We start from the raw sequence: 22,911 nt of genomic DNA, 5'->3' as shown, positions 1-22,911 counted from the left end.
ATTTGTTTCCAAAGACGAGTTTTCCAGGTAACGAGCTCGGTGCCAGAACGGATTAAACTCGTTAATAGAGGTTCCACTGTACTCAGGAAATGCCATTTTATTACATTCAACGCTGGTTTTTGTTTTCATAGTAACTTTGATCATTTTTTGCCAAAGACTCCGGTAGCAGCAGTAATCATCCTGGAGGTGTTAAGAGGAAGAAGGGTGTGCTAACACCACCATCTTCAACCAAATATGGTTTACTGGTGTCTTCTGATAACATGTTAATTAATTTTTTGTCAAACTATGTTAATCCAGAAGTTGGAAACATGTACCAACACTTGAGGCAAACCAAAGAGCTAATCATAAAGAGAGGCCAGTGAACACAGAAGGCAAGCAAAACTCGATTCTTTGATAAAAACAGCAAGCAAAGGACCTTCAATCACTGAAACCTCACAAGCAAGCCAAGGACCTTTAACCATTGAAACCTCATAAGCAAGCCAAGGACCTTTAACCATTGAAACCTCACAAACAAGCCAAGGACCTTTAACCATTGAAACCTCACAAGCAAGCCAAGGACCTTTAACCATTGAAACTTCACAAGCAAGCCAAGGACCTTCAACTATTGAAACCTCACAAGCAAGCCAAGGACCTTCAACTATTGAAACCTCACAAGCAAGCTAAGGACCTTCAACCAGTGATACTTCAGCATCTGGCAGTCAAAACTGACTTTGCAAAGCTCGTGTACTTTACAGTAATTTTAGTGTTGTTTAGGTTACACAAATTTTCAAGAAATATTGATTTGAAGATATACAGCATCATTCAAGAAGAACCACATCAAGGTAAGCTGGAGTTTGTTTTAAATTATTGTACTTGTATATTTTTTAATTATAGTGTGTATGGAAATCTAAATTGCTGGTTGTGGCACAGAAAATTGTGAATATGTTCACTTTTCTGGGGGGAGCCCCTTCGGCTTCCCGTAGCTTACTAGGCTGATATGCTAATGTCAGACTTTGGCATCAGTCATGTGTATGGAGTTCTGTGGGCCTACCAGGGATCACGAGTCAGAACCTGGCCCCCCTCACAGAGGCATGGGGAGCAATGGCCTATAGAAACCCCCGTGTGGTTGGAAGCATTCTATGTCTCTCATCGACTGGGTCAGGCACCCAGAAAGGTAAGCATCCCAAAACAAACCCCTATTCTGGTGAAAATATTGCTACCAAAAGCAGTACAAGTGGATAGAAACTCCCCTAAAAGAAAGGAGCAAATGAGTATGACGTCACACGTCGCCGCACCGCTGTCTGCACAGCTCCCCCCTCCCCGGGAGGGGGAAGGGGGGAGCCCCAGACCCCCCCACGCTGGCTATCCACCCGTCAGTTCTTAGGCTGATGCTAGAGGCTCCAGTCGTGTGCTCTGGCTCCAGACATTTTTTCAGCACTGTGCTCTGTGTGTGGTGGCTGTCTTCTAGGGGTGCGAAAGCCAGGAGTCATTCTCCAGTACTCGGGCTGCATGCGCCTAGGGTTCCCTTCCCTAGGTGCCCTGTAAGTACTGCCCTTGGAGTTTGGGGTTATCTTCCACAAGTTCCTTGGGTCCTGCTTCGACCCACGACGACCCAGCTTCTGCTGGGCCGTTTTACTGCTCAGTTTTTCGGCCGTCCTTTGGGTACTTGGGTGTTTTGTCTCCCTTGTTTACCTTAGGGTAAGAGGCAGTTTGCACTGGTTCGGGGTGCTGCACAGCTTGTTTTCACCAATTATAGTGGCCAGCTCTGTTCCTTTAGGGTACACTGTCCTCTTGCAGGGTTTTCTTTTTCTTTTTTCCTTATAGGGGAATCTGCCCTGCTTATTGCCCACTTGTGTTTGACCTCTTATGGTTCTTCTCTGGTGGTGCAACCTGCTAGGTCCCCATCAGTGTACACGTCCCTGGGGTTCAGCCTTGGTGAGTTTGCTTGGTAGTTTTGGGCACCGGTTAGCAGTACCCTGTCTGGGGTTACCTGGGTGTGAGTCTCGTTAAGCGCTCAGGGCCCTGGGAAACCCCAGGGGACGCTTGGGTCCGATGGATGTGACCCCGGAGTCCTCCCACTTGCTTCGTGCGAGTTCAAGGGTTGTTCGGTCTCCTTATCTCAGGGTGATCCTCACTGTTTTTGCCTCTGTCATGCTGCCTGTTGGGTCTGTGACACTTTTGACCTTGAGTCCTGTGAGTTCTACTGCATGCTAGTGACTCAATTTACCCAGTCTAGTGATGATCTTAGGCGGGTACAGGCAGCGCAGGCGTTGCATGCTCGTTACAGGTTGTTGCAACGCGCTCGGTTGGTTGCTCATCCGGATGCCCCAGGGCTGCCCCGTTTTGCTTATAGGGTCCTGGACTTGGGGGGTGGGGGTCGCTTTGACCTTGGTTCAGTCCGACCCCCCTCGTCCTTCCCCTCATGTGGTTTGTTCTGGTCCCCCTCACCCCTGCTTCCGGCCCCGAAGCGTCTGAGGGTTTCAGAGCCGGAGCAGGGCTGGTCCTGAGACTCGGGCAGCCTCAGGGGATTCCCCTGCCGGTGTGGCATCAGAAGCATTCGAGTCTAGTCTCCCTGCCAAAGCCCTGGGTCCTGCAGAGGAGGATCGCGGGGCAGGGGAGGGGCTGATTTGGGGGCCTTGGACCCCGCTGGACCCCACCTGGGTTTTTCTACCCTCTGAACAGGGCTTGTTGTTACAAGGAGTGGGGTTGTCTTTTCCCCCCTCTGCGTACGAATTGGATTTGGTGTCTGCCCCTCCTCGGGTTTGGTTCCGTGTCCCCCCCCCCCCAGGTGTGTCGGTTCCATCCTTCCGGAGGCTTTCAGCTTCTCGCATCCAACCTTCTGCAGTGCGGGCAGCCCTTGCGGCTTACATTGTGTCATTTTTTGAGGGTCCTACAGAGTCTGACTTGTTGGTTCTCCAGGGGTCTGGGGGGGAGGCCTACCCGCAGGGGTCGTGCCAGGGCTCGGGGTTCCTCTCATCATGGTAGGCCACAGGTGTGGTGTTCGGGTTCGGCCCCGCCTTCGGACCCACCTTTGGACCCACCTACGGACCCACCTTCGTCTGGTCGGCACGGTGTTCATTCTGTACGAGGTTCTGGGTCTCGTAAGGGGCGTTAGCCCTTTCGCGGTTTGCCCCATTGACGGGGCGATGGGGGGTGGCTTGCACTGTTCGCTCACACTTGGTCTCACGATTTGTGGACGTTTCGGGTTTCTCTCGGCCTGAGGTAGCGTTGGGTCGCCCCTCCTCCTTCGGGAGGTTCGGGGCTGGCGGGGCAAGCCTCTTCCCCAGCGCTCTGTCGAGTCATCTTGGAGTGGGTTCGCTTGGTCGTGGTTGAAACGACGACATCTTTCAGATGGGTTTCCCATCTGTTCCCAGTGCTGAAATGGGCCTGTGCAGACCTGCGGTTCATTTTGGACTTGCCCCGTCTGAACCCCTGGGTTCATTGCCTCTCCTTTCGGATGACTACGCTATCCCAGGTTCGCCTCCTGTTGGAGCCCGGCTCTTGGATGGTGTCCCTGGACCTCCGAGACGCTTATTGGCACGTCCAGATTCATCCGGGGTTCAGGGACTGGCTCGGGTTTGTTGTGGCGCATCAGGGTTACCGCTTTCGTTGTCTCCCATTCAGGATGAACCTGGCACCTCGTGTGTTTACACACCTTACGAAGGTCATAGTGGCCCGTCTGTGTCTCTTAGATGCTTGGGTGTTGGCCTACCTCAATGACTGGCTGGTATGGGCTCCAGTTGTTGGTACAGTTGTCTGCTAGCCAGGGATTTGGTTCTTTCCCAGCTCGCCGAGTTCGGGTTCTTGGTGAACTGGAGGAAGTCACATCTGGTTCCTTCCCAGGTTCGAACATGGCTGGGCCTTGTGTGGGACTCTCGGACCGCTTCCTTGTCTCTCCCTCCGGAGTCTCTCCTGCAGCGGCGGTCCCGCTTGCACCTGTTTCTGGGGGCTCCTGGGTCATCCAGCGGTTGCTTGAGGGTCTGTGTGGGAATCTGAACTTCACGATGATGGTCTACCCGCCAGGTTGGGTTTGGCTTCGTCGGTTGTTCTGGTTCCTTCGGGGACGTCCCTTCCGCCTCTCTCGCGATCACTGGGTTCGGACCCTGGCGGGCCTTGCGTCGGCTGCTGCGTCGCCGGTTTCCTCTTGGGGGTTTTCAGGGTTCAGTGCCTTGGCGCCTACCCGAGCCCTCACTCGATGTGTTCACGAACGTGTCGTGTCTCAGATGGGGCTTTGTGACCAGTAGCTCACCAGGCCGGCCAGAGGCAGTGGGGTCCGTCCTTCCATCGAGCCCACAGCACTGTGCGGGAGTTCATAGCGGTGTGGTTTGCTCTTCGGAGGATTTGGGTCACCCTCAGATCAACAATCTGGCTCCATTTGGACTGCTCTCCGGTCGTTCATTGTCTGAACCGAGGGGGTTCGATACAGTCCTTGGTCTTTGGCGCTGGTCGCTTCAGGTGACTTGTCTACTGAGTTCTCGGGGTTTGGCTCTCCTGGCAGTTCACGTGCGGGGAGTGTTCAACGTCTTGGCCGACGGCCTGTCTCGTTTCGTTCCCCTCTCCACGGAATGGACGGTCGATGCCGACTCCTTCAGTTGGCTTGGCCAGACGTTCGGTCACCCCGAGGTTATCTTGAGATTATCTTGAGATGATTTCGGGGCTTTTAGTGTCCCCGCGGCCCGGTCCTCAACCAGGCCTCCACCCCCAGGAAGCAGCCCGTGACAGCTGACTAACTCCCAGGTACCTATTTACTGCTAGGTAACGGGCATTCAGGGTGAAAGAAACTTTGCCCATTTGTTTCTGCCTCGTGCGGGAATCGAACCCGCGCCACAGAATTACGAGTCCTGCGAACAGAATTACGAGTCCTGCGTAGAAAGAGGTGGACCTCTTCACGTCGGTGTGGTCGCGGCGCCTTCTCCTGTATGTGGCGCCCTTTCCCGACTGCGAGGTTGTCAGGGTTGATGCCTTTTGGCAGGACTGGTCGAGGTGGGAGTTCCTGTACCTCTGTCCCCCGGTTTAGCTGTTGCTCCAGGTCCTGACTTGCTTGGAGACTTACCAAGCGAGAGTTGTTCATTTGGCCCCGTGGTGGCCGGCCCAGCCGTGGTTTCTAACGCTGCTTGCTCGCTGTCCAAACCCGGAGGTTTTCCAGCGGCTCCGCCTCTTCCAGCAGATCAGACTGGAACGTCACGTGGCTGGTTCAATCTTCTCCTCGAGTCTTCGCGTATGGAATTTTTTACTCAAGTTTATCATCATCTCTATGGTGATCAGGTGGCTTCCTTATTAGTGTCTCACCTGCGGGCTTCGTCCCAGCGGCCGTATGAAGTTTCCTGGCGGTCCTTCTGTTTCTTCTTGCATCTTCGTCGTTGTACTTCGCTTTCTCTTAGGGTGGTGGTGTCCTTTCTCTCTTGGTTGTTCCAGGACCATCACTTTATGCCTAATACTGTCGCCTCGTATCGTGCGGCACTGATGGAACCACTTCAACTTGCTTTCAGTATTGATGTTACTTCCGCGCCGTTTGCAAGCTGTCTCGTGCTTTGTTTCACCTCCGGCCTGCTCATGCACCGCCTGAGCCATCCTGGTCTTTGGACAGAGTGCTCTCTTTTCTTTCTTCTCCTTGGTTTGTTGTGGCCCCTTCGGTTCAGGATTGTTTCTCCAAGGCTCTTTTTCTGTTGGCATTGGCCTCTTGGGATCGGGTTGGGTAGCTTCATGCTCTCCTCCGGCGCAGGGGTTTCTGCTCCTTCGGTCTTCATGATGGTTTTGTTCGTTTGCAGCCGTCTCCTCCTTTCTGGCGAAGAATGAGGCTGCTGCTTTCCGGAGGGGTTCCTGGGTTGTTGATGCTTGGTTGGTCAGGCCGGGGGTGCATCATGTTTTGTGTCCAGTTGCGGCTCTTGGCCGTTATTTGCGCGCCACGGCTTCTGTTTCCGGGGATGCACTTTGGGTTGATCCGGTTTCCCTTCTTCCATGTTCGTAGTTGCGGGTCTCCCAGGTCATCCGCAGTTATTAAGGCTAGCCAGCCTGCGCTTTATCCTGGTGCCCATGACGTTCATAAGTTCGCTGCTCTTGCTGCCATCTTTGGCAACATGTCCTGGGCTGACATTTAGGCACGGGGCTTTTGGCGGTCGAACAGGGTCCTGGCTGCTTTTTACCTAGTGAATGTTCCTGAGCCTAGTTGGGCCTGTGTCGCTTTGGGTCGGCGGCTGCAGCCAGTTGTCTCGACTTCGAGTTGAGGAGTGAGCAGCTTCTCAACTTTCTAGTGGAGATCACTCATGTGATCTCAGAGATCCCTTGACTTCCCTTAGCCTCTTTGAGGAGAGCCAGATTTTGATCCTGGTCTCTGGTAGGTGCTTGTGTGTCTCGGAATCCTGGTGTGTTTCCAAGACTTAGTGTTCAGGTGTGTAGCATTGGCGTGCTACTCAGTGACCCACCTGTAAGAGACATTTCATTACACTCAACACTGGATTCTTTATACCTATTCATTCCCGAGAAGAGAATTGGGCTGAAAACGAAGTACCTCAGCAAAAAAAATAATTTTGCTAACTGTAATGAGGTACTTATTCAAGTTAATGGTTTAAATGGTTGATGAAGAAGAATACTATTATTGTAAACGTATGATAATTTCAGATAGCAATAATGGAGTACATTATTTATATAAATTAATATTATTACACTGTTATCTACAGGACTTGAAACAAGAGTGTGTGAAATGCAAGAAAACTATGACCAGATGGAGGGGCTTAATGCACAAGAGATGGCAAAGATCAAACACATGGTCAGTATTTATTAAAAACTTCAAGGAATTCTGACAGAGCTGTATACATTGCATATAATATGTGAAATTCATGAGAATCGGTTTGAAATAGTAGTCAATAATATATTTTAAAGTTGTAAAAAGTCATTTTTAAGTAAATGAAGTTCAAAGTTGGTGCCACTAAATGGAGGGGCAGATATTGGCTGATTCTCATCAAACTTTGTACATCTGTTGAATCTGGTGCATTCAATTTTGCTGTGAAGTTTCAGTAATATCGCTTTTCAAACAACAAAGAAAAATTAATGGAAAAATAAATAAAATCTTTGCATTTTTGACATGAGACGTCAATATTTGCCCGTGCATATCTAAATTCTTTGGCTAATGCATTTAGTTTATATTTTATGACATACACAACAAAAATATGTATATCAATCTATACCAATGCATACATGTATATATTTGTACATTTTTTGTTTGTAGTTATTTATATTTATACAGATAAAGGCAATTTATTTAACATTGGGTGCGCACACAAATGGAACACAGGTGGAAACTTAGTACCCAAATGAGCCAGAGATATTAGAAAGAACTTTTTCAGTGTCAGAGTAATTAACAAATGGAGTGCATTAGATAGTGATGTGGTGGATGCAGACTACATACAGTTTCAAATGTAGATATGATAGAGCCTGATAGGTTCAGGAATGTGTTCACTGGTTGATTGACTGTTGTGAGGTGGGACCAAAGAGCCGAAGCTCCACCCCCTGCAAGCACATCTGGGCGAGTACAGTTGTATACATAACTGTGCATAGCATTACTAGTATTTAATGTGCAAAGAAATCACATTAAAATGATTTATAAATGAAAAAATCAGTAGGAGCCACGAGGAGGATTCGAACCTATGCTCCCAAGCACCTTTAACCACTACACCACAACATGGTGAAAAGCAGTGCAACCTGGGATTTAACTGAATTCTCTAGTTGAATACGAACACTTCCTGTGTCATCATATCAAGGAGCTGACTAGAGGAGGTGATTTACAGCTACCAGTTTTATCCAAAATGAAGATGATGTGGATAATTTAAAATATGAGGTACCACTGGGAGCAAGTGACCACTGTATTATTGTTTGCATTGTAGAAATAAAATCATTTTCAACAGGATAAGGAGCAAGAGAGAATACAGAACAGGGGGATGATAGGAGGGTTTAAGATTTTATCTGCAGGAGGTTCAATGGGAGACTGAAATGAAAGGAAAGTTAGCAAATTATATGATAGAACTTTCATCACAGAAATGCAAAGAAAAAATGGGAACAGTTCATACCTCTTAGGAGGGAAGTAAATGAAAGAACAGCAGCAAACCATGGTTCAGGAGTGTATGGAGAAAAAGACAATAAATAAGGCATGGGAAAAGTATAAGGACATGGTTACAGAGGCAAATACTGAGGCACTACAGAAGACTAGGAATGAGTACATAAGAATCAGAATGGCAACAAAACAGCAGTTTGTGAATCACGTTAAAGTAAGAGGCAACCTAGGCTTTTGCACAGCCATATACGAAGGAAAATAATGGTATGAGACCATGTGGTTAGACTGTAGGGGCAGAAAGAAATGCTTTTGGAGAATGACAAAGAAAAACTCAACAAGAGGTTCCAGGAGGTCTATAAACTTAAACCGGATTGATGTCCAAGTAAGGGGTGACAACCAATAACTGGAAACAACATTATACAGAATTAAAGTTAATGTAGAAGAGGTAAAAAGATACCTGATGGAACTAGATGCTGCAAATGCAATAGAACCAGATATAACCATGGTTACTAAAGGAAGCTGTAGGGTCTGTTACTCACTAACTATGGTGTTCAACATTATATTAGAGATGGGAGAGCTACCAGAAAACTGGAAAAAGGCAAATGTATAGATCTGATATTCAAGAAAGGCGAAAAATATGAACTAAACTGTAGACCAGTATCATTAACATGCATTCTATGCAAGATATTAGAAAAGGTAGTCAGGAAATTGAATTGTAGAACATTTTGAGAGTAAATGTTATAACAGAGGAATAGCACAGCTTCAAAGAGGGAAAATCATGCATAACAAACTTGATTGAATTCTATGACATGATCACTAAAATAAGACGAGAAAAGGCAGGATAGGTAGACTACATCTTCCTAGATTGCCAGAAAGCTTTTGGTACAGTCCATCACAAAAGACTTTTATACTAGTTAGAGAGACAAGTGGGGATAACAGAGCTGGATACAGGAGTATCTGATGAACAATAAGACAATAAGACAATCTGAAGGGAAAGTTCAGAGGTTTGCAACTAGATTAGTACCAGAATTGAGAGGCCTCACATATGTGGACAATCTCACAACCTTAAAGGAGAGAAAAAACAGAGGAGATAGGATAACTGTATACAACATCTCGAGTAGAATAGATGAAGTTGGCAAAGGAAGTCAGTTTAAATTAAAAAGAGGTAGAATAAGGGGACATCAGTGGAAGCTGGATTTGTAATAGAGTCGAAGAGATGTAATTAATTTCTCGTTCCCTGTGTGGGTTAGAAAAGTGGAATGCAGTGAAGGAAAAGGGTGTTAAAAGCTACAACTTTAAAAAGGAAATATAATGAAAACTTTAATACTGAGAGGAGTCAATAGTGAGATATCACTGGCTAGGAGTCAGGGCATTTAGAGCTAGATCTCATTCCCCTGTAGTTACTGATAGGTAAGCATACTACCACGGTGTGAACCCACACCTACCTCACCACATTAATGATGCCGTTACACTGGTCCATCAACTTCTCCACTCCCTCATTCTCTGTTTCTCTATTTTAAAATATATATAGGGGAAGGCTGCAATCAAAACTCATCTATAATTCATTTATTTTCAGTTACTAAATACCAATAGCGAACTAGAGCAAGTGCAGGCGGAACTTAAAAGAAAAACTGAGGCTCTTACAAATGCCGAGTCTCATCTGAGTTGGGCCTCAGGTTTAGAAGAACGTATTGGTGTTTTAAGTGAAGAGAAAACTGAGTTAGAAACTCAGATTGCTGGTCTAAATCAAAAGCTGAATGTTGTTAATGCCAAGTGAGTTCTTTATTCTGTTTCTTATTTTATTTGGGGAGTTATGATTGGTCTCTCTAATTATTAAAATTAATTTGTTTTGTCCTGAAAAGCTTGTGTAGTCTAGTTAAACGTTTGCAAATTGCACAATTACTATTGTTCAGATTTTGATTTAGGCAGTCCCTCTACTACAAACAGGTTACATTCTAAAAATGTGTTTGTATAGCATTTGTTTGGAATGTAAAACAGTTTCCTATAGACACAATGCTATAAATAGAGGGTTATGTATTCCCAGATCACCCAAAAAAACTCACAAAACCAATATTTTGGGGATATATAAAAAAAGCACATCTTATAAATTACCTTGAATGATAGTTATCCTGCTTGTTAAAGTTAGAAGAGTGAAGTGATCTAATTATATGACTAAAATGAAAATACATGTGCAACAGCCATATTAAACACTTCCAACCCTCCTTCCATCACCATCTCACGTACCCCATCCCACCAACAGAGTAAACATCATTTGCTTTTGTTCAAATCATGAGAGTTTATGGGTCACTGAGGATGTGAGAACCTCCACTCTTGCTAACGGGTTGTATTTGTGTGTCAAAGGTACTGTCTATTATGTATAACTTTGAAAATATATGTATGTATGGATATACAAGTATAGATATACAGACACCCACATACTTATTCATAATAATTTTGTATACATATATTATAAGCCTAAATCTTAAAATTGCATATAGCACACATTTTGCCTCAAATCTATACATGGTAATCATGCAATTTGCTGTTGCTAAGAGTTTAGTGTCTCTTCTATGGCTGCCCTAAGCGTTCAGACACTAACTGATGATGCTGTCAAGCAATGGTCATCATTTTCTTACTAAGGCCCTAGAAGGAAAGTGAGGGACTCAGGATTTTTTTTCATGTTGAGGATGGTTACTACAGCCCTGAGGAAGTTGATGTGAACCCTGTGTAGTGGCAAGACTTTTAAATCTTGCACTATACACCCTCACATCATATGATGTGGTGACCAATTCCGCGGCATATACTTGTCATATCATATGATGTGTTACGCAGTTTAAAGTTTTAAGGTTGTTGCCATTTAATTTTTTTTCACCGCACGAAAGTGTTAATTAAATAACTAACACATTTCACAATACCCTGTACTACTTTCAGATACAAAGCTCTTGAGGAAGCGAAGAGTGAAGAAATCCAGCACCTTCAGAACCGTGTAACAACACTGGAACAGAGACATTCACAGACGGCCCTCCAGGAAACTGACAAAGTTCAGGCACTTATAAAAGAGGTTTGTGCATTTTTCGTTATTTGGGTTCGGGTGTGGGGAGAGTAACTGGAATGTAAAGCTAATTGAGAGGCTGCCTGTCTCTGCCATCTCTTGAACTAAATATGAAAAATTAAAAAATCCCAGGATTGAAGGTAATGAAATGTCTTTCTGATGACTCCCTAAAGCTGTCTAGTGGATTGCTTCTTACTAATTGGTCACTTAGTTGTGAGTCTTCTCTTTTAGCCTACTGGGGAATCAGAGCCAGAACCTGGCCTGCTCACAGAGGTGCAAGGAGCAAGTGATAATCTGATACCCCAAAGGGAAAGCATTCAGAAAGTTGGTGAAGCATTACAGTCAATTGGAGGGTTCATAGAAAAGGAAGTCTCAAACAATAAAACAACTCCACAGATTAATCACAGAACAGTAGAATGGCTCAAAACGTACATAATGAATACAGTATTAAAATGAATACAATATGTATTAACCTAAATTATATGAACATGAAAGGCAATGATCAGAGCAAATTCATTAAAAGTATGAAATCAGTGACTAGTGCAATCGTTAATACCAATAGGTGCCACCAGGTGGCCCGGCCTCACCAGTTGCTGGTTCTCAAGGTCAGTTCAGAAGCTGATGAACAACTCCTCGACAAACTGATGAACCTAGATGGGAGAGAGGGTAGCAGGGAGTCACCTGGGCTCTACCAGGAAGAGGCATTTCATTTCATTCAACACAAGGTTTCTGGGGGAGCCTCTTGGTGACTTCCTGAAACTAACCATTGAGAAAACAAAAGGGACTTGCCTGGGAGTAGAGGTGGCAAACACTAAGATGAAAGAAACCAGGCTTGAACATGATATCAAAAGCAATGCAAGACCGACCAGGAATATTAACCAGATACCGGGCTGCCAGTACCCTGTTAGAACACCAAAACCCCGGAGCCCAAATATCATCCCAGGACATGCTTAAAAAGTCTGCCACCAAAGCAGCATACTTAAGAACATTGTGGGCCTGAGGGTAGACCACAGGCAGGCTGGCTGGGCAGGCTGCAAGTGACTTGGAAACTGACAGCCGTGGAACAGGGAACTCAGGAAACAGGGTTTAACCAACAAAGCATCCACAGGGACAGAACTGGAGGCCCACAGGTGGCAAACTGCTGCCACCAGACAACAAATGATGCACTTCTGGCCTAACCAACCAAACCATCAATCACTAGAGGATCCCTCTCAAAATAACCTAACTCATTCTTTGCCAGAAAGAAAGGAGAAGGCTGCAAACAAAACACCCACTCAGCCAAAGAAGCAGAACCCCTGCCACCAGAGGAAGAACAGCTGGAGGCAAGAGTCAACAAGAACAACTACCCTCAACAAAAACTTCCCCTTAAGAAGTCTCAAACAATCACGAGCCAAAGGGTTAACCATAAGCAGAGATGAGGAGAGAAACCATAACACCCTGTCAAGAGACCTGGATGGCTCAATCCATCCTCCTCTCTAGTGAATCCCTGATTTTCCATTCACTGAGTTGTTACCGTCAGGGAGCCACCAGGAGTTCCCCCCAAAAAACCAGCATTGAATGCAATGAAATATGAAATACTGTACTTTCTAGTTGAGCCCCAGTGAGTTTTGGATTCCCTCACATCAAGGTTTGTTGGTGAGTGTTTTTCTTTGCATCTGCTCCAGAACTGGTTTGGAGGACTTTGGGAAACTTGAAGCCCTGGCTCCTACCTCTTCCCCTAACTGGCATAGGTGGGTAGTGCTGACAGGCTCTTGCTATTTTCAAGAGATTTGATTGTTTATATTATTTCTGGGGGAGTTTGTTTAGCAGTTTCGTGGCTTTGGTCTCTTTGAACCCAGCAATAGTCTATATTTGTTCACTAATTTTTGGAGGCTTTTCCGGTGGGGTAGCAGAGTGTCACTTGCTCTTTGCGCCTCTGTGATTTGGGAGCTAGGTTCTGGCTCTGGTTCCCGGTAGTCCAAACAAAATTATGCAGCTGATAGGACATCTTATAGCTTGAGGAAGCCACTGGGACTCATGAAAAAAGGCATTTCAGTACATTATTATTTTTTTATCCCCAGTTAGCACATTCTGCTCTTTGAGCCATCTTGATGTCTGTCTAGGGTATTAGTTTTTCTTTCATTGCCTCGGTCCTTGGTTGCCCCTTCAGTCCGTGAATCTTTTTTCAAGGCTTTGTAGGGTTGGGGAGCTTCATGCTTTCCTCTGGAAGCAGGGGTTTGGTTCTTTCATCCCTGGTGATCGGGTTGTTTGTCTGCAGCCTTCTCGTTCTTTTCTAGTGAAGACTGTGGCAGTTGGCATCCTAACGAGCGTACTTTAGTCATTGATTCTTTGTTTATTCGGCTGGAGAGAGACATTTTGTTGTGAGCATTTGCAGCTGTTCGTAATCAAGGCTGATCCAGGCTGCTTTGGAGGAGGCATTTTTGCTGATTTTTTCTCCTTAGTCTTCTATTCCAAGGCTCATTTGTCTAGGGCTGTCCACAATGTCATAAAATCAATCAAGTCTACAGTCTACCTTCAAGCCCATGATATTCAGAACTTTGCAACATTGATCACTGTATTTTATAATTTTTTGACTGATTTTTAGGCTTGGGGCTTTTGGAGGTCTAACAGGGTCCTAGCAGCTCATTACCTGGTCAGTGTATTTCCCAGTGTGTAGGGATTCCCATCCAATTCTCAACCCTTCAGGGGTTTGGTCTTCGTTCTTCTCCTTCCATAGTGAGTCCTGTCTTTCTTTCCTGTGGTTAGCAACAAGGAGCCACTGTTGAACCCTTCCAAATAACTAGTGTTCAGTGTAATACAACAGTTCTTTCTAGAGGGCCTTGGCAGCTCCCTGGACCCTAACCCTCCCTACAAGGTGTAGGTCTTTTGTTCGGGTTCTGGCCTGAGGATTATTTCCATGGAGAGCCAGCAGCTGCCATCAGCAGCAGCAATGAGCTGCCATCACTGCTATCAGCAACAGCAATGAGCTGCCATCACTGCTATCAGCAATGGCTAGCTGTTAATAGATGGGAGTATGACCTAAGTACTGGGTGGATTGTTTCAGAGTCATTTGCTGCATTGTTTACTTTGTGACCCTTGCAGTTACCTATTTTGCTTCACCTCATTTCTGAGGCTTTTTGTTTCTTGTACTTCACTTCCTTTCTGTGGATTTATTTCCTCAGTGAAGGGTCTCAAGAATTCCCTGCTCCGTGTGCCTCTGAGGAGGCCAGGTTTTTGGGTCTGGTCTCTGTTAGGCTATGAAAGGACTAGTAAGAACTGATATGACTTGTATTTGTAGAGCTATCTTAGTGTGCTTTGCAACAGGAAGCTACTGAAACCACCCTTTCAGAAAAAGGCATTTCGTTACATTTCATTTTTTCTTTTGCAACAATGCATTTTTATTTATCTGACCAGTCATTTATCATTTGATAATACTTGTATCATTTGAAAATTATATAAGTATTATCATTTTTGGACGACAGGTTACAAGACAGAAGTATGAGAAAATCCGTAGGAGTCGTGATGAAGATTCGAACCTATGCACTGGGTATTCCAAGGCACACGCTCTCTTTGTGTATTGAAAGAGGAGCGTCAGAGGTAGAACATTCCTAGATGACAGAGCCAGAATGCATGGGGGGGGATTGTGTGTGAAACTCTGGTTTGGCTTTAGTATAAACCTCGAGGAATCCTCATACAGTGGTACCTCGGAATACGATTGTCCCTGTATGCGAGGTTTTCGGAAGGCGAGGTGTATTTACTCCAAAAATTTGTCTCGGAAGGCGATGGTTACTTCGGGAGGCGAGTTTGAACGCGAGTTTGTTGATACGCGTACAGCCGACCTAGCGCGTGGTCGTTCGGCGATCGTCGCCCCTCTGCCCCGCTGCCCCTCAGTTCACCATTGTCTCGCGCTCAGTGACTACCCCCACATCAATTCTTGTCGTGGATTTTCAGTGTTTTGTTGGATTTTTGGTGATTTGTCTATACAATTTGTTATTATATATCTCACCATGAGTCCCAAGAAAGCCAGTGGTAAGGATAAAGGCCAGAAAGCTCATGTGAGGATGACAATAGAGGAGAAACAAGAGATCATTCGGAAGCATGAGAACGGTACACGTGTTGTTGAACTTTGTAGGCAGTACAAGAAAGCCACATCAACAATATGCACTATACTTAAGAAGAAAAATAAGATTATGAGTGCTAATGTGGCAAAAGGAGTAAGAACATTAACGACACAAAGACCACAAATACTTGAAGAAGTGGAAAAGTTGTTATTAATTTGGATACACGACAAGGAGTTGAGGGGTGATAGTGTTTCGGAGGCCATTATTTGTGAGAAAGCCAGGGTGTTGCACGAAGACCTTCTAAAGAAGACCCCTGCAATGAGTGATGCAGATAAGAAAGAGTTTAAGGCAAGCAGGGGCTGGTTTGAAAAATTTAGAAAGAGAAGTGGTATCCATAGTGTTACAAGGCATGGGGAGGCAGCCAGCTCAGACAAACCAGCCGCTGGACGATTTATTGACGAATTTAAAGAGTTTGCAGAGACTGGGGAATACCTACCGCAACAAGTGTTTAATTGTGACGAAACAGGACTGTTTTGAAAAAGAATGCCTAAGAGGACATACATTACCAAGGAGGAAAAATCCTTGCCTGGACACAAGCCTATGAAAGATAGGTTTACGCTTGTGCTGTGTTCAAATGCGAGTGGCGATTTGAAAATTAAACCCTTGCTAGTGTATCATTCTGAAAATCCAAGGGTTTTCAAACAGTATAATGTGCAGAAAACCCGTTTGTGTGTGATGTGGAAGTCTAATAAAAAAGCATGGGTCACTAGGCTTATTTTTTCGGAGTGGGTGAATGAAGTGGTGTGCCCTGCCATAGAAAAATATCTGCAGGAGAAACAATTGCCACTCAAAGCCGTGCTTCTCCTTGACAATGCTCCTGCTCATCCTCCAGGCTTGGAAGATGATTTGATGCCTCAATACAATAAATTCCTCACAGTTAAATTCCTTCCTCCTAACACCACTCCTCTAATTCAGCCTATGGACCAGAAAATCATAGCGAATTTTAAGAAACTGTATGAAAGGGCACTTTTCCGGAAATGTTTTGAAGTGACTGAAGCCACAAACCTCACCCTCAAAGAGTTCTGGAGAGAGCATTTTAACATTTGTAGTGCTTTAAAACTCGTTGACAAAGCCTGGCAAGAAGTGACTCAAAGAACCCTGATCTCTGGCTGGAGAAAATTGTGGCCTGAAGGTGTGAGAGAACTAGACTTTGAGGGGTTTGAGCCTATAAATGTTGCACCTATTGTTGAGGAAATTGTTAGTCTAGGCCAGCAAATGGGCTTGAAATTGGATGGTGATGATGTGGAGGAGTTGGTGGAAGAACACAACGAAGAACTGACCACCGAAGAACTCCTAGCCCTTCAACAGGAACAGCAAGCCAACACAGCAGCGAATGATTCTGCAGTGGAGGAGGAGGTGGCTGCAGCACCAACAGCACCAGCGAGTGTCCCTTCTGCAGTAATTAAGAAGGTGTGTCAGATGTGGGAAGAGATTCAAACAACTATTGAACATACTCACCCAGACAAAGCTGTAGTAGGCCGTTGTCTTAATCTTTTCAATGACAATGTGATGCCTTACTACAGAGAGAGCTTGCGAAGAAGGGAAAAGCAAGCTTCCATGGACAAATTTGTGGTGAGGAAATCGAGCAGTGAGCCTCAACCAGGACCTAGTGGCACTCAGGTTAAACGTCCCAGGGAGAGCACACCAGAAAGGTCCTCACTGCCTGATGTGATTATGGAAGGGGACTCCCCTTCCAAACAGTAACTCCTCTCCTCCTCCCCCCTCCTCACCATCTTCCATACGCCTACAGCACTCGACAGCAAGGTAAGTAATAACTGGAACATAGTTTTGTAGGTTTATTTAGATGAATTAGGTAAATTAGGTATAAAAATTTAGTTTGATGTGGGGTTTTTGGGGTAGTCAGGAACGGATTAATTCATTTCCCTTTATTTCTTATGGGGAAATTAACTTCGGAATGCGAGTTTTCGGAAGGCGAGGCGTCTCCAGGAACGGATTAAACTCGCATTCTGAGGTATGCCTGTAGATGCATTCGTACCCAAGGTCTCAATCCTTTTGACCATGTCGTAGTCTAGTCGTCTAGAGTGTGTACCTGGGAACACCCACCGAGCAGATTCGAATCCTCATCACGGTTCCTACGGATTTTCTCATTGATACGCTCATAGTGTGATTACTCTGTGTAATAAATTAGATCGCGCTCCTTAATGTGAACACTATACATGAGCATTCCCAGAGTAAGAAGAATATACAAAGTTAGCAAGATATCTATGATTTGGGTTACGAAGTGTAATGCCAGAATTCAGGAAGTACTGTATAATAAAAAAAGTTAACAGATTGCACTTTCTTTCACTGTTTCAGAGAGAGAATATGGAACATTGTTTGGAAGAAGCAAGACAGCAGCTAAACAACATTAAAGCATCTTGGAGCGATAAAATCACAGCTTTAGAGAATCAGATACGTCATCTTAATGCTAAGATTGCTGAAGACCAGGTGAATACTGAATTGCTATAGGAATACTTTGTACATACATGCTTTACTCTATCATTATCATTCTTATCCTCCCCTAATCATCAATCCTTATCCTAGTCATGTTCATTCTCCACATCAATCATCCTCATCCTCATTTTCATCAGCATTTTTATCATCCTTGTATTCATCATCTTCATCATTCCTCCAGCAGGGCAGAAGTATTTGGAAGTTTCCTTACGCTTGATGTCCGTTCACCTAGCAGTAAAATAGGTATCCAGGAGTTAGACAACTGTTGAGAGTTGCAGCCAGAGGGATGACACACACACACACACACGTGTCCATGCTCCTCGAAAAATGTTCCATATCTTGTGACATTTCGGTGCTAAAGAGATGAAACATTGATTAGTGATATTATGAAGTGTAACACACCAATTAGAAAAAAACAAGTATCGTGATGAACATTGCATCAAATAGTTAATATTAAACAGTTAATAGTTAAGATTATTAACATATGGGCATGATGACGGTGCCATGAAAGGTTGCCCACAGTCATATAATATCATGATAGTGAGGTGATAGTGCTATTGAAACTGTAAAGCAACCACTGAAGTCAAAACATCTAACACAAAGATTATAATCATCTTGTGGGATAGAAAATACCACCTAACCTAGTGAGAACTATATTGTGAGATAAGAGCGAGTTCCCCTTGGCAGTGAAGTAGTGTGTGGTGCCATTGGCCCAACACTGGTGATGCAATGTACTGTATAGACTTCTCTCTCAGTGAGTGAGCTAATACAGTGATGAACAATCAGTAGTAGTGAGACTTTCATAGTATAGAATACTAGAAATAAAATTAAAATAATGGAATACAACTATCTAAGGAAATTAAATAAATTATAAACAAACAATAATCCATAAGTGAAACTGGCACCCCATCCACACTGGCTGTGACCGATGACCCAGGAGGAAGTTGGCCGCTTCACAACACTCAAGGGCCACAAACATGATGTCACCACAACCACCGCGCATCCGTCTGTGCACCCTTCCTTCCCCAGGAGGGGGACGGGAGGGTTCCAGACCTCTACACCGGCAACTCTCCTCAGTTCAAGAGGCTGTTGTGATGGTGACGGTCGATCGCTCTGGCTCCACTCTTTGCGCAGTGCGGTGTTGTTGCTCTGTTTTGGTGGTGTGTGAGCTAGAAGTAACACAAGAGTACTGGGGCTGCATGCACCTAGGGCTACCTTCCCTGGGTGCCCCGTAAGTACTGCCTTTGTGGCCTCAGGGTTGTCTTCTATGAGCCGTTCAGGATCAGCTACCTCCATGTGGTTCTGTTGCCGCTCGGTGATTGCCCACCCTTGGGGATTCAGCTGGGGAGGTTCTTACTCCTGTTTGCCCTTGGGTAGGAGGTAGTTTTGTCACTGGCTGGGGTGTGAAGTACTGTGCAGCTGTCTGATATATGCATAGCAACCGGTTTTGTTCACCTGGAGACGTGCTTTTGCGGGGGTTATCTTTTATTTTAGTTTTGTTTTGCCTGGTGGGGGTGTGCCTGGTGTGGCGGTAGGACCACTTGTAGGATATTAGTGGCCCTCCACTAGGTCCCCGTGCTTGCACACATCGCAGGGGCTCAGCTTTTAGTTGTTTGCTTGGTAGCTCTGGGATAACCAGTTGGGATTTATTAATTGAAGCGTTAGTAACAAGACACCTGGTGTTGTTCTTCAGCTATATCTTGCCCTGGTTAGGCCCCATTTGGATTATGCAGTTCAGTTTTGGTCACTGTATTATAGAATGGATATAAATTCACTTGAACGTGTCCAGCGTAGGATGACGCTTAATTAATAAAAGTTAATTCCCCAAATTAGAATCTTTCATATGAAGAAAGATTAACAAAGCTTAAATTGCATTCATTGGAAAGGCGAAGAGCTAGGGGTGACTTGATTGAGGTTTACAAGTGGATTACTGAACATAACAAAGGGGATATTAATAGGGTATTAAAAGTATCAACACAAGATAGAACACGAAACAATGGATATAAATTGGATAAGTTTAGATTTAGGAAAGACTTGGGTAAATACTGGTTCGGTAACAGGGTTGTTGATTTGTGGAACCAATTACTGCGTAACGTGATGGAGGTGGGGTCCCTCGATTGTTTCAAGCATAGGTTGGACATGTATATGAGTGGAATTCAGTGGTTATAAATAGGAGCTGCCTTCTGCAGTTACCTTTGTTCTTATGTTCTTAAGACTAAAGGTGCCATAGGCACAATCAGAGGTCCACAGTTGATCAATATTCTCCTAGCAAGTACTGTACAAGAAATATTGCTGGAACAAAAGGTTGACTTCCAGAAAACTGTCCAATTTTTTCTAGAATAGGTGCAGGACCATCTGGATTGTAATGGATGTGTGGGCCTGCTTGCTGTCCCAAGTAATAGCCTGTTGGACCATGATCTCACAGGTCGAGCCTAGCTTTGGCGGGCATGAGTAGAAACGCTCCCAGAACCACTTCTTGGTACATGGTCAGTAGTTATCCTAGTGGAGGGCCTCCGATAAACCTAACAGACTTCCTAACTATGAGAAACCTGAGGTGAAACATTTGACTGAATATGTTTATGCAACATCCACTCTTATAACTACTGTATAACTACTTTTCAGTACTCCATATATTCACAGTTATCAGGCCATGATAATTTGTTTCAACAATCTATTCAGTTCGGTAATTTGACAATGCATTGTGACTTTGTTAGTGTACTTGTTTGTGGTTTATAACTAACCTTGTGTTTATGCTTTGGCATGTGGTATCTTCACCACACAATTTAAGTAGAATATTTAAGAACATAAGAACATAAGAACAAAGGTAACTGCAGAAGGCCTATTGGCCCATACGAGGCAGCTCCTATTCTATAACCACCCAATCCCACTCATATACTTGTCCAACCCGTGCTTGAAACAATCGAGGGACCCCACCTCCACAATGTTACGCGGCAATTGGTTCCACAAATCAACAACCCTGTTACTGAACCAGTATTTACCCAAGTCTTTCCTAAATCTAAACTTATCCAATTTATACCCATTGTTTCGTGTTCTGTCCTGTGTTGATACTTTTAATACCCTATTAATATCCCCCCGGTTATGTCCATTCATCCACTTGTAAACCTCTATCATGTCACCCCTAACTCTTCGCCTTTCCAGTGAATGCAACTTAAGCTTTGTTAATCTTTCTTCATATGAAAGATTTCTAATTTGGGGAATTAACTTAGTCATCCTACGCTGGACACGTTCAAGTGAATTTATATCCATTCTATAATATGGCAACCAAAACTGAACTGCATAATCTAAATGGGGTCTAACTAGAGCAAGATATAGCTTGAGAACCACACCAGGTGTCTTGTTACTAACGCTGCGATTAATAAATCCAAGTGTCCGATTTGCCTTATTACGAACATTTATGCATTGATCCTTTTGTTTTAAATTCTTACTAATCATAACTCCCAGATCCCTTTCGCAATCCGACTTCGCAATCTCAACACCATCTAGCTCGTATCTTGTAACTCTATCATCATTACCTAACCTCAGAACTTTACATTTATCAGCATTAAACTGCATCTGCCAATCCTTTGACCATTTCAAAACCCTATCTAGATCAACTTGAAGTGATAGTGAGTCCTCCCCCGAACCAATTTCCCTACCGATTTTCGTATCATCGGCAAACTTGCAAATGTTGCTACTCAAACCTGAATCTAAATCATTTATATATATTATAAACAACAGAGGTCCCAGGACAGAGCCTTGAGGCACTCCACTTACAACATTTTCCCACTCTGACTTGATTCCATTTATACTAACTCTCTGTTTCCTTTGGTATAGCCATGCCCTAATCCAGCTTAATACAGCACCCCCAATACCATGAGACTCCATCTTTTTAATCAGTCTTTCATGTGGCACTGTATCAAAAGCTTTGCTAAAGTCAAGGTACACAACATCGCAATCCTTACCACTATCAACTGCCTCAACAATGCTAGAATAAAAAGATAACAAATTTGTCAAACATGAACGGCCATTTATAAAACCATGTTGCGACTCAATTATTAATTTATGTTTTTCAAGATGAAGACGAATTTTATTTGCTATTATGGATTCGAGTAACTTTCCCACAATAGACGTTAGGCTAATTGGTCGATAGTTAGACGCAAGTGATCTATCTCCTTTCTTAAAAACTGGTATCACATTAGCAACTTTCCAAAACTCTGGCACTCTGCCTGACTCTATTGATTTATTAAATATGGTTGACAGTGGGTCACAAAGCTCCTCTTTGCATTCTTTAAGCACCCTGGCAAACACTTCATCCGGCCCTGGGGATTTGTTTGGTTTGAGTTTTACTATTTGTTTAATTACATCCTCCCTGGTAACTGTTAAACTAGTCAACCTGTCCTCGTCCCCACCCACATAGACTTGTTCGGCTGAAGGCATATTGTTAAGTTCCTCTTTAGTAAATACAGATACAAAATATTTATTAAAAATACTACTCATCTCTTCATCACTATCTGTTATTTGACCTGTCTCAGTTTTTAATGGACCTATCCTTTCCCTAGTCTTAGTACGATATAACTGAAAAAACCCTTTAGGATTTGTCTTTGCTTGCCCTGCTATGCGAACTTCATAGTTTCTTTTTGCTTTCCTTATCTCTTTTTTAACATTTCTAACCAGTTGTACGAATTCCTGTTCTAAAGTGACCTCCCCATTTTTAATCCTTTTGTACCAAGCTCTCTTTTTACCTATAAGGTTCTTCAAATTCTTTGTTATCCACTTTGGGTCATTAGTATTCGATCTATTCAATTTGTATGGTATACTACGTTCCTGTGCTTTGTTTAGAATATTCTTAAATAAGTTATATATTGAATCCACATCGAAATCCCCATTTAAGTCACCTATCGCTGGGTTCATGTCTCGCTCCAAGACCGGCCCCCACCCCATACCCAAGACTTTCCAATCAATTTGACCCAAAAAATTTCTTAGGCTATTAAAATCAGCTTTTCGAAAATCTGGCACTTTAACAGAATTTTCTCCTACTGGTCTATTCCATTCTATGCTAAATCTGATTTCTTTGTGATCACTGCTCCCTAGCTCACTCCCTATTTCGATGTCATTAATTTGCATTTCCCTGTTAGTTAACACTAATCTAAAATATTATTTTCCCGTGTTGGTTCCTTAATGTGTTGCGTAAGAAAGCAATCGTCAATTAATTCTAGAAAATCTTCTGCTTCACTATTCCCTGTTTTGTTCAACCAGTTTATTCCGCTAAAATTAAAGTC

At 44.0% G+C, this 22,911-nt stretch overlaps 1 protein-coding gene across 4 annotated transcripts in view; it reads left to right on the top strand.

Moving 5' to 3' along the window:
- The window catches only part of LOC123768914 (golgin subfamily A member 1), a 69,599-nt gene that overhangs the window by 36,216 nt on the left and 10,472 nt on the right, over window positions 1–22,911 (top strand). For all 4 annotated transcript variants that reach the window (XM_045759721.2, XM_069309141.1, XM_045759725.2 and 1 more), the window contains 4 exons: window positions 6,657–6,745; window positions 9,603–9,799; window positions 10,958–11,087; window positions 17,495–17,626. In XM_045759721.2, coding sequence (XP_045615677.2) covers window positions 6,657–6,745; window positions 9,603–9,799; window positions 10,958–11,087; window positions 17,495–17,626 — 548 coding nt within the window. The remainder of the gene's footprint in view (window positions 1–6,656; window positions 6,746–9,602; window positions 9,800–10,957; window positions 11,088–17,494; window positions 17,627–22,911) is intronic.

The sequence above is a fragment of the Procambarus clarkii genome, chromosome 64, assembly GCF_040958095.1.
Source record: "Procambarus clarkii isolate CNS0578487 chromosome 64, FALCON_Pclarkii_2.0, whole genome shotgun sequence".
NCBI lineage: Eukaryota > Metazoa > Arthropoda > Malacostraca > Decapoda > Cambaridae > Procambarus > Procambarus clarkii.
The sequence above is the reverse complement of the archived record's forward strand: the minus strand, read 5'-3'. Positions and strand labels throughout refer to the sequence as shown.